Raw genomic sequence first — 12,997 nt, forward strand, 5'->3', positions numbered from 1 at the left:
ACAACAGACACTAGTATGGCAATATGTAAATCAATGGATGTGTAACTGATGTGATTCTGCAATCTGTATATGGGGTAAAAATGGGAGTTCATAACCCACTTGAATCAAAGTGTGAAATACGATATATCAAGAACTATGTAATGTTTTGAACAACCAATAATAAAAAATTTAAAAAAATAAATAAATTACATAATTTATGGTATATATTGTGATGTTTTGATAAATGTATACATTGTGAAATGGTTAAATCAAGCTAATTAACATTCATCATCTCACATATTTATCATTTTTTGTTATGAGAATGCTTAAGATATATTCTTCACAATTTTAAATATACATTAACTCCAGTTACAATGCTACATAAGAGACCTCCAAAATTCATTCGTACCATCTAACTGAAAATTTGTGCCTTCTGACATCTCCCCAATTCTCCACTCCTACCCCAAACCCTGGTAACTACCATTCTCCTGTTTCTACAAAATTTGACTTCTCTAGAGTCCATATATAAGTGAGATCTTGAAGTATTTGTCTTTCTGTGCCTGGCTTATTTCATTTAGCCTAACACCTTCCACTTAGCCTACCTAACATCTATGATGTTGCAAATGTCAGAATTTCCTTCTTTTTAAAAGCTGATTGGTATTACCAAGGTGCACATATTCTACATTTTTTAAAAAAGAATTTAAACTTTATTTTGTATTTGTTTTTTAAGTGGTGCTGAGGATCGAACCCAGTGCCTCACCGGTGCTAGGCAAGCACTCTACCACTGAGCCACAACCCCAGTACTATTCTACATTTTTTATCCATTCATTTATCAATAGACACTTAGGTTGATTCCACATCTTGGCTATTATGAAGAAATCTTGCAATGAATCTTAAGATTTTTTAAAATGGTGTTTAATGATACATGCCAGAGATAAGCAATGAATTATAATTTAATCATTCATACAGGGATTAAAAGTAGGTACTCACAAATATAGTCACACATGATGCTGAATGTGTTCTAAGGACAAAGTATGGTTTCTCGTGTTTCAACAACTCAGTTGCCTGTAGTTTTTGTTTCATCATCTCAGTTATCTGTAGTTTGCTTGTTTTCTGTTTGGTGCTGTGGACTAACTAAACCCAGGAGCCTTATGCATACAAGTGTTATACCACTAAGCTACATCCCTAACCGTAATTTTTTTAATGTATGGACCTTTATTTTATTCATTTATTTCTATGCAGTGTTGAGAATCGAACCCAGTGCCTCACACATGCTAGGCAAACGCTCTACCACTGAGCCACAGCCTCAGCCCCCTGTATTTTTTTTTTTAATGTAAAAAACAGGTATAGCACCACATTCCTGTAATTCCAGGTACTAGAGAGGGTGAGGCAGCAAGATTGCAAGTTAGAGGACAGCCACAGCAATTTAGTGAGATCCTAACTCAAAATAAAATGAAATAAAAAGGGCTGAGGATGTAGTTCAGTGGTGAAGCACCTCTGGATTCAATCCCTAGTACGGTTAAGGGAAAAAAAAAAAATATATATATATATATATATATTTGAAGAAAATGCAGGTGAACTGAGTTCTAGGATGGCTAGACAGATATCATGGGTTAACAAATAACTTTAACAGCTGTTTTCCTCTATACATAGAAAACCTATATCCATTCAGGGAAAGAAAACTAGTAATAGCCTTTTTAGAAGTTTTGCAATATGCATCTGAAAACTTTAAAAATTAACACATACCTAGTGTTTATCATACAGAAGACATAAAACAAATACCTAGAATTTATCATATAGAAATCATCAGATCAATCAGATAATTTATTGATACTGCTGGTCCAAGAACCAAACAGAACCAATGTTGTATACAGACAGTGGACTTCTGTGATGTCATTAAATATGAAATAGGTCTATATTCCTATTCAGTGGCATACTGATAAAGTGGCTCAGGAAGGAGTTTGGTAGGGAGGAGAAAGCCCTGATTTGTAGCATTTGTTAAATTTCATGATATAACTACTCTCATATGGCTGATACCAAGCTACCAACAATGTGGGTTTCCCTAGTTGTTGGCTTTGGTAAGCCAGTCCTAACTGGCTCAAGCCACAACCTAGAAAAACATCTAAAGGTGTATAATGAAATGGTAATAGCATTTATCTTTGGAGGAATGTAGTAATTTTATTTTTGCTTTGGTTTTCCATTTTTAATTGTTTTATGAGCATTCTTAATTTTATAATAAAAAGCTACTAACATTTTGAGAAACAAAATGAAGTTATTAATTTAGAGTTTCATATAGCTGAAATTGACCAGCCTATCAGAGTGGATCTAAGGGCTGGGGTTATGGCTCAGTGTTAGAGCGCTTGCCTAGCATGTGTAAGGTACTGTGTTCGATAACCAGCACCGCATACAAAGAAAGAACAAAATAAAGATTCATCAACATCTAAAAAAAATATTTTTTTTAAAAAAGTGGATCTAAGTACATTCTTTCACTTTACTATGCTAACCTGGCCTTGCCAAAGTGGAAAATAAAAAATAAATACATAAAAGGAAGGAAGGAAGGAAGGCAGGAAGGAAGGAAGGAGAATAAAAGCTCAACTGGGAAGTCTTTGAACTGCCGTCTTGGAACATCAAGGGCTAATACCTTTTTATAAAATGGGGTGTTAATAGCTGCCCTAGAATCCAAGCAGAAAACAGCCTAATCTTAGCCTAATCTGCAACTTTATAAAAACCAGTTTCACAAAGGGAGCATGAGCCTACTACTCCCTTTAGCTCTGGCACATCAAAAATGTAAACTTGATTAATAGTTTACCAACATAAATATTCCATGACTAATATTAAATAACTTAAAGCCATAAAATGGAATGATACATATATATTACATGGTGATATAGAAAAACACAGGGAAATGGTCATAAATTATTATGAAGGGAAAAATGTAAATTGTGCGTATGATCCCATTGATTAACAAATACATGTTTGTGTATATGTACATGTATGACTTGGGTACATGTTAACTTTTATAAGTTAACATTATGTACAAAGTCATATGTGTACATGTACTTTTATAAATTAACATGTAGGGGAAATACAAATCTAAAAAGCAAATGAAGAGATGCTCAATTCTCATTCTCAATATCAGAAATATAAATGAAAAAAACTATTACACCCATCAAATTGGCAAAGCTAAACAGATGGATAAGACCAAATGTTGATGAGTATTTAGGGAATTGGGAACCCTAACACACTATTTGTGGGAGCATAACCCGGGCAACCATTCTGGAATACAATCTGATAATATTTAGTAAAATTAAGTATGTATATGAGCCACAAGTCAGCAATTCCTTTCCTTGGTATGTACTACAGAGAAGTCTTTGCATAATAAGGGTTATGTATAACAACATTCATAGTAATACTAGTTGTGTTAGCAGTTTTCAAAGGATACTTAGTGCAATAATTTGGATATGGAATGTCACCCAAAGGCCCATGTGTTAAAGGCTTAGTCCCCAGGTTGGCTCTATTAGAAAGTGGTGGTGGAGACACTGGGATTGTGGCTCAGAGGTAGAGCACTCACCTACCATGCGTGAGGCACTGGATTTGATCCTAAGCACCACATAAAAATGAAATAAGGATATTGTGTCTACCTACCTAAAAAAAGAAAAAGAAATGAAAGTGGTGGTGGAACCTTTAAGAGGTGAAGCCAAAAGGGAGGAAGTTACCTCATCAGAGGCATGCCTTGAAGGGGATTTGGAACCCCAGTCCCCTCCTGTCTCTGTCTCTCTTCTCAGGCATTATTAGGTGAACAGAACTCCTCTACCACACGCTCCTGTCAAGAGCATGTCTTCCAAGGGCCAAAGTAACAGGGCCAAGCAACAATGGATGGAAACTGAACTAAAATAAACCTTTCCTCCTTTGAAGTCGATTCTCTTGGTATTTTGATCTAGTAATGAAAAGCTGATGAATATAGAGAAATGCATAAAATGTATAAATGCATTTATAATGAAATATTATTCAAGTCAGTTGTTGTAAAGTAGATTTGTAAATAAATGTTTAAATCTTAAACAGTACTGAGCAAAAAGGAAAAAGTTATATTCACAGGAAAATACCATTATACAGATTTAAAACAAAATATGAAGATATTTTTAAAATATGTATATACCTATATTAAACATTAAATATATTAAAATTTTTAAATGTACTAAATTGGGGATACATAAGAAAAAATAATAAAAACAAGAAGATGGTACAAAAACCTGCACATGGCTCTTTACAGCAATTTTATTCCTAATTGCTAAAACTTGGAAGCAGCCAAGATGTCCTTTAGTAGATCAACAGATAAACAAACTGTGGTACACCCAGACAACAGATTATTTAATTCAGTGCTAAAAAGAAATGAACTCTTAAGCCATGGAAAGGTATAAAAGAACTTTAAATGCATATTACCAAGTGGAAAAAGTCAATCCAAAAAAGCTACATACTGTATGATTCCAACTGTATGACATTCTGGAAAAAGCAAAACTATGGAGACAGTAAAAGGATCAGTAGTTGCCAGAGGTTAGGGGAGAGAAAGGGAAGAATAGGTGAAGCACAGACAATTTTTAGGGCAGTGGAACTAGTCAGTAAGATAGGTGGATGTGGGGTATAATACATTCATGAAAATCCACAGAATGTATAACGCCAAGAGTGAAGCCTAATGTACACTATAGACTTTGGGTAATAATGAGGTATCAATACTCTGAACTATTTATATGGTTTTCTGATATACAGCTTGGAGAGCCTTTGAAATCTCTGGAATGATGTGTATCTTTGTATGCAAATGAGATAGCTTCAAGATGGGGGCTGGTCACTAGAAAGAGCAAGGCATGATTAGAGAGTTGGGACTTTCAGCCCTATCCCTCAACATCAGAGAAGGGAGTGGGGCCAAAGGGCAACCTGACAGCAATGGCCAATGATTTAGTCAGTCATACCTACATAATGAAATCTCCACCAAAAAAAAAAAAAAACAGGGTTCAGAGTTTCTGGAGGTTCCTGGAGAGGCAAGTCTGAAGACGGCATGGGAGATCTAGGTCCCTTTTCCACACACTTTGCCCTGTATACCTCTTCCATCAGCCGGTTCATCTGTATCCTTTGTAATACTCTTTATAATAAATCTGTACAGGTAAGTAAAGTGTTTCCCAAAGTCCTGTGAGCTGCTTTAGCAAATTAATTAAATCTAAGGAAGGGGTCTTGGGAATGTGAATTTATACCCAGTCAGAAACACAGGTCACAACCTGGGGTTTGCTACTGAGATCTTAAGTGAAGGTACAATCTTGCAGGATTAATGCTCAAACTATGATCTGACACCATCTCCAGATGTTAAACTATATGACACAAAGTTGGTGTTTCACAGCAGAACTAATGGATTGCTGATGGAGAGAAATCTTCACATTTTGGACTACAGGTGCTGTTGTATTTTGTGCAAGAGTAGGGAAACACTTTGGTTTCTTTTTTTCACCATGTTTCATATAATACCATTCTGGTGGGGGATACTGATGGTAGGAAACACCGCCTGTGAAGACAGGGGATATATAGGAGCTCTCTGTACTTTGTACTTCATTTCACTGATAACCTAAAACTGGTAGTGCAGGTAGTCAGCTAAAGATGAGCAGGAATGAGAGAAGGGGGAAACAAGAGGCGGGGCAGCTGTAAAAGGGCCCATGACCAGCAACTGACCTAGAGGACTCAATACCCATCATGTTATCCGATAAGGAAGGACATAAATTCCCCCCCCCTTTATGGGTGGGGCTATGTAAGAAATCTGTCTTAGGAAGGTGGGCCAGCTACTTAGCCACTGAGTAGCACCACCAATCTCCCCCCACATTTCAGCAAAGGGGCCCATCACACTTCTTCGGAGATTTATGAGTATACATCATGCTCCCAAGGTTGTGCATGTGCCCACAAGCTGCTCCAAAGGTCAGTTGACTGATGTATTACCTTCCACTAGTTGTGCCAGGCAAAAAAGGGCGAAGTGACTTAAATACACAGGGACATGCCTTCAGTTTTCTCAGAGTGCAGGCTTATGACTTACCTCTGAGATGGCAACAGCTGAACAAGTGCCAGGCCTGAAATGGCTTCTCTAAGGTTTTCCACCTGCATCTTAACAAAAGCCCAAAGCCTAATCACTATGGAGCATTTCGGTCTGCCCCTCTCCCCCGCCACCCCTCTCTGGGTTATATCTCACTTTCTCTTGCCTTTCCCTCACCTTCCAATATCCCTGCTCAGATTACTATCCTGCCTTGCTGTACTTCTGTTTCCTAGTAAGGATGATTGCTCTAATCTTAAACAATGCACCCAAGGACCAAAGCTCACTCCACAGTTAAAAACTTTCAACCTCCAGTAAGAAATGTGTTCTAATAAAAATAATAAGTGTTCTTAAAAAATTAAGTCTTCAAAAACAAATGGTGGAGTTTTGTTGCCACTGGTGGGCATAATCCGTGGCTTGTTTCTGGCAGGCCCTTTTAGCTCTATTTGTCGCCTGTGCCCAGAACCTCAGGGCCAAGCAGCATGACATCCACCTTAGAAAACCATATCAACCAAACTCTTGCTGCTATTACTTCTGATGGGAGAATGATTGTGGGAACACTGAAAGGTTTTGACCAGACCATTAATTTGATTTTGGATGAAAGCCATGAATAGCTTTTCACAGGGAGTAGAACAAGTGGTACTAGGGCTATATATTGTAAGAAGTGACAATGTTGCAGTCATTGGAGAAACTGATGAAGAGACAGATTCTGTGCTTGACTTGGGGAATACTGGAGCAAAACATCTAAATGCTGTAGCACACTGAGTAAAAACTACATGCATTGGATATCTAAGTCTTGTACAGAAACCAATCATTTTGAGGAAAATGTTTGGAATTTTTAGGAACGTGTAAAATTGTGAATTTTGACTTCATATTGATTCACTATAATATGTAAATTAAAATATTTCTACATTTTTATTGAAAAAATATTTTGCCTAAATTTAAAAAAAAAAGATGATGGGGGAAGGGGAAGGGTGTGTATTTAGTATACACAAGGCCCTAGACTCAATTCTCAGAACCAAAAAAAAATATTTTTTTAATAAAATAAAAAATAGGCTGGGTTTGTAGCTCAGTTGTGGAACATTTCGCTAGCATGTGCAAGGACCTAGGATCAATCCCCAGCACAACCCATAGTGATTAATAATATATGAGCCAATAAGAATTAACAGGCTATAGACAGGAAAAAAGTGCAAATCTGGAAGTATGAAAAGGACTTGAGGATACCCATTATGTATAATGAAAACCACTAATAAAATATCTAAGATTAAGAATTAAAAACCATAGTGAAAGGCTGGGCCTGGTGGTGCTTGACTGTAATCCCAGCAATTTAGGAGGCTACAAAGTTCGAGGTTAGCCTCAGCAACTTAGTAAAATGCCATCTCAACATAAAAAAGGGCTGAGGATGTAGCTCAGTAGTAAACTATCTCAGAGATGAACCAATTTGCCTAAGACCACACATCAAGTGTGTAGTGGAACTAGGAATAAATCAAATCTGTCCACTATAAAGCTTATGCTCTTCCATTCTATGACAATGTACACCCACCTAACAATTACAATATCTTCCAGTGGAACACTTCTAATGCAGTGGGTACCACATTAGGTACTTTATATAAATTATCAAAATTTCACATTTCAAAATTACCCTAAAAGTCAGGTATTATTAATTTCATTTCACAGTGAGGAGACAGAAGTTTCTAAGTTCAATAAATTGCCCAAGGTTCCAAAATGCAAGCCAAGTGCCATGTCACACTACAAAAAGCTTACCTTTGCAACTAAAGAAATATTTTTACTGTTTTCAGTTCTTTAGTTTTCCACAATATTCAGGTAAAATGTAATTATATAACTATAAAACACCTATGTGCTGAACATCATAAACAAAATGAACACAATTTAGAAATTAAACGAATACATCTTATTAATTGTGACAGATCCCATTAATTAGCTATACAAAAAGTCATTTCTAAATCTTTACTCCCTCCTTGCTTCTCACTATAGAGGTCAAAAGATTAAAAACTGCTAAAGGTAACCATACGATTCAGTTTTGGTCCAAGACATTGAAGTGTTTGCTGGAAGCATTAATAAGAAAACTCTCTGGGGTAAAAATGGGAGTTCATAACCCACTTGAATCAAAGTGTGAAATATGATATGTCAAGAACTATGTAATGTTTTGAACAACCAACAATAAAAAATTTTAAAAAAAGAAAAAAAAATAAGAAAACTCTCGCTTGGCATGGTCCTTTTGCTTTCCTCCTTGAATGTAGGTAAAAGACTGGACACAGCTTCTTAGGACCATGAAGACCAATCAAATCACAAAAATACAGCCCTTAAAAATGTTAAGGCAACTGCCTACTTCCAAACTTATGTAAGAAAAACAAACCTCTGTTTAAGCCTTGCAGTTGGGTTTTCAGTTGCTTCAAATTAGATATAATCACTATAAATCACCGTATCAGAAACTTCACTATGATTTAACTATAAGTAATTTGTAGATTAATACTTTAAAACAGTCACATGCTAGTCCTAAATTACTCTGACAATGTTACAATCTCCTGATAAGAATTATTCTAATGTGTATTTGCTCAGGGACCTGTAATACTGAGCTGAGGGAAGAATGAGAGACAATAGAATATGGAATCAAGGAACTCCCTGGGCTCTCAATCACATACATGGCAGAGTCCAGACTCTCAAAATAATTACCAAGAGCATATCAGGAGGGCTACCTTTTAAAAACAACAAAAACCTTTCAAAGAGTAGCTTACTTCATGCCTTGCATGAGTTCGATACCCAGCACCACAAAAAAAAAAAAAAAAAAAAAAAAGTATCTTACTTATAAGAAACACCCTGGAACATTAAGACTCCTGTCAAAAATAAATAAATAAATAAAGGTATTATTAATTTTCTTAGGTATTATCCTTGATATTAAGGTTATTTAGAAACAGTTTGCATTTATTCAATAAATCTTAATTAAGTATAATATTTTTCTCAGAAGATGCATGTATAAATATTTAGAGGTAAATTAAAATAATTGGGCTGGGGATATAGTTCAGTTGGTAGAGTATTTGTCTCCCATGTACAAGGACCTGGATTCAATCCCCAGCACTACAAACAAAAACAAAAAACAAAAAAAACACCTGTTCCTGCTGGACAGAAATAAACTGAAATAACTGCAACTTACTTTCAAGTAATTCATAAAAGAGCACACAGATCAGAATACACATAAAGCAACCATGGAACAATGTGAAAAATTACTGAATTATCAGTGGGAAACATACAGATGGTAAACATACATTCTTGTATATTTAAAATGTTTCATAATAAAAAGTTGGTATTAATGGGAATTTCCTGGTTTGGGGACTGTATCACAGCTATACAAACTATAACCCTTGGGGTTTCAGGTAAAGTGCACAGGGGACTTCACTGGCCTCTTTTTTACAATTTCCTATGACTTTAAAATCATCTCAAAATAAAAAATTGAAACAAAAATGTTGAGAAGACTTTCAGTTTGATAAGATGAAGTAAATACACATCTCCGTTTTATCTTCCACTGTAAAACAGGGACAGAATGTAAGAGCACCTGTTTGAATACTCTGAAAAGTAAATACCATAGATGGATCCAGGAAGCGCTCCAGAATTCCAAGTATCATCATACAAGGGGTGAGTTTACCATTTTTTTCTCTCAAGTGACCTCCAGCCTAAACTCAAATCCAAACCCAGTAGTGATAAGCACTATAGTGCAGGCAGAAAAACAGGAGAAACCTCCTAAATGTTTAGAGAGCCTGTTGAACATCCCCCGTGAATTTTTTTCATTCTCCTGTCTTTCCATACTCTCATATCCCAGTCCCCAGGTCATCTATGGTATTTATGACAAAAACAGCAACAGCACTAGGGGATAGAAAGCCTTCAGGAGCAAAAATTCTGAGGGAGGGGAAACTTCTTCTCCATTCAGAAGAGCACTACCTCCAAGTGAGAAGGCCAAAACCCATTAATTTTTTGGTTGTTGTGTTGTTTTGTTTTTGTTCCTCCTTCCTTCCCTATCTCTTTCTCTCCATAGGAAAGTGACCCCATAAAGTTGTTTTTGAACTACTGGGCTCAACCTGTATAGGTATGGGTCTGATATGGATAGATGTCAACCCAAACTCTAGACTGACCACTGGGGAGAACACATACACGACAGATCTGAACGTAACTGTCAGAGCTCTGAAAACTAAATTGACGTGAAACCTCAAGCCACAGAAGTTTAAAACAAAAATATCAACATTCTCCACAGAATACAAAGAAAACCGAATCTCATTACATAATATTCAAAAATATCTAGGGTACAAATCAAAATTACTCAGCACAAGATGAATCACAAAATCTTAACTCATGGTGGGAAAGACTACTTCAATGAAGAATTAGAAATAGATAATGGAATTATCCGAGTGGTACTTTAAAACAACTGTTGCAAAAATAGGCAAATGTTCAACACCAAACATTTCTGAAATAAATATTAATACAGAAATCATTAACCAAGAAATAGAAGACAAAGAGAACAAAATAGAAATTTTAAAACTAAAAAAGATAATAACCAAAATAAAAGTTGTAGGAAAAAATGTCAGCACCCTTCAAATTAAAATATATTTTCTCTCCTTTTTTTCCGAGATTGGCCTCAAACTCTTGTTTGTGCTCAAGTGATTCTTCTGCATAGCTGGGACTGAGATAAAATAGAAGAAATAAAAGACAGGTAGAAAGGGGACAAAAAGAAGGAAAAAGAGATAATAGCTTTAATCTGAAAGCCTTTTACTAAAGTTTCTCATACTTTTCTCAAGTCAGTTTTCTTTCATCACTCCCAAATTTCTGAGAAATCTACAAATCTTAAAAATTACTATAAATTCACTCACTTCTGAAAACATCCCTGTGCAATATACTAAAACAAACATTTTCAGAATATTCAGCAAAAGGGAGATACAATATTTTAAGAAATGTGCAAAATGAGAGACATTCCAAATGTTATCTATTGATCAGATAATGGAGACAATATCAACATAAAGATCCTTGGAACAGTTGAAGCACCATAAACTGTCATGATCATCTGACTGACATCCCCATACATCTTCCCATGCTCACCTCCACTATATTAAAAAAAAAAAAAGTCTAGGACCCCCAAAGCACATCTTAATTTCAAAACAGATCACATTTTTTCTCTTCAAGTGCATATTTCTAGCTTTCCTGACTAAATCTCTGAGGCTAGGTTTGTGGCTCAGTATAGTAGAACACTCGCTTGTGAGGCACTGGGTTCAATTCTCAGCACCACATAAAAATAAAATAAAGGTACTGTGTCCATCTACAACTAAAAAAAATATTTTAAAAAAGAATAAGTGGAAAGGAGAAAAAAGGAAGGGTAAGGAAATATAACTTTAATCTGAAGTTCTTCATTCCTTTCCAGGTCTTTCACTCCCAAGCCACTCTTTATCCCAGACCTGTCACTCCAAATTTTCTTGGAAATTTGTAAATCTAATTTACCATAAATTCACCCATGAAAATTACCTTGTGCACTGTTAATCAGACCACAATAAATAGATTAAACAAAGAGTGATGTTATTTTAAGAAATCTGTAAGTTAGAGGACTTTTCAACACTATGTATCAGATATTGGAGACCACTATAAACCATCGTGTCATTACCAAAATTCTGTTATCCTCACATACCTTCCCACGCCCACCACTCAACAAGTTTCTTTTAAAAGAAGAACCTGAGAACTCCAAAAGCATCGCTTGCTTGCTCGCTCGCTCTTTTGATGGCCCTCAAATGTGTTCCTTGATTTCCCAAATATATATCTGGCTTTATACATCCTTAAATTCATTTCTGTAACACTTATCATTAACCCATTTGACCTGAGTTGACAAGTAGGACTGAAAGTAGTGTGAGGCAAGTGAGATGACTAGGGCCTAAAATTTAAGAAGACACTCTCAGAGGCATGCAAGCACCTCAATCACAAGGCTACTTGCCCATTCATGTATTCAACAAATATGGGCTGAATTAGGTTCTTTCCTATTCAAGATGTAGTTTAGTCAGGAAGGCAAATATGCTTAGAAATAAACACAATTTAGTTTGAGAGCTATTATAATAAAGTGTATACCATAGAAGTACTGCACAAGATAAAGTGTTAATATATTTTTAGCTTCTGCAGGGTTATTTTGATAATTCCCTTTCTGATGATATTTAATTTTGTGTTCTTGCTTTTTTCTTGATTACACTTGTTGATTTTTATCAAATTACAGCTGCATTATTTCTTCTCTATTTCATATATTTTTGCTCCTACTTTTTTTCCTTCTTACATAATTTGAAAATAATTTGTTATTCTAGCTTCTGTTTGATACAAGTACTTTAAAGTTACAAATGTCCAACAGAATACTGTTTCATCCCAGAGATCCTGATATTCTAGCTTTTATTATTACTTAGTTCAAAGCACTTTTTATTTGCTTTCCTTATGCTTTCTTCTTTGACCTTTGAAAGATTTATAAGTACAACATTTAATTTTGAAATAGTTGATGTGGGGATGGGGTTCTATATATCTTTCTGTTGGTTTCTAATGTAATAAATCATGTAGGAAACAGTCTGCATGATTTCAAATTTTAAAAAAGTAATGGAAATGCTTTTATATTGATTGTATTGGTTACATACATGTCAAAACTAATCAAATTACAGAAGGGGCACAGGGGTAGGAATGATAGTAGAATGAATTGGACATTATTAACCTATGGGCATATATGCTTACATGACCTGTGTAACTCTACATCATGTACAACCAGAAGAATGAGAAGTTACACTCCATTTATGTATGATGTGTCAAAATGCATTCTACAGTCATGTGTAACTAATTTTAAAAAAAAAAGTATTCAAAAGAAAGGAAAAAAATGTACCAGTCACAAAAAGACAAATACTGCACAATCCAAATTATATGACAAATCTAGAGTAATCAAAT

The 12,997-nt window shown here is 35.4% G+C and overlaps 2 protein-coding genes across 14 annotated transcripts in view; one reads left to right on the top strand and one right to left on the bottom strand.

The window, feature by feature from the left end:
* Numb (NUMB endocytic adaptor protein) overlaps positions 1-12,997 on the bottom strand; it is a 166,785-nt gene that overhangs the window by 114,081 nt on the left and 39,707 nt on the right. The window lies entirely within an intron of this gene.
* LOC107148932 (U6 snRNA-associated Sm-like protein LSm8) lies at positions 6,514-7,140 on the top strand. Its single transcript, XM_015493673.2, is given in 2 exon segments — positions 6,514-6,647; positions 6,649-7,140. Coding segments are annotated over 2 exon segments (282 nt in total). The 5' UTR covers positions 6,514-6,519; the 3' UTR covers positions 6,803-7,140.

This window comes from Marmota marmota, unplaced genomic scaffold (genome assembly GCF_001458135.2).
Source record: "Marmota marmota marmota unplaced genomic scaffold, marMar, whole genome shotgun sequence".
Taxonomy (NCBI): domain Eukaryota; kingdom Metazoa; phylum Chordata; class Mammalia; order Rodentia; family Sciuridae; genus Marmota; species Marmota marmota.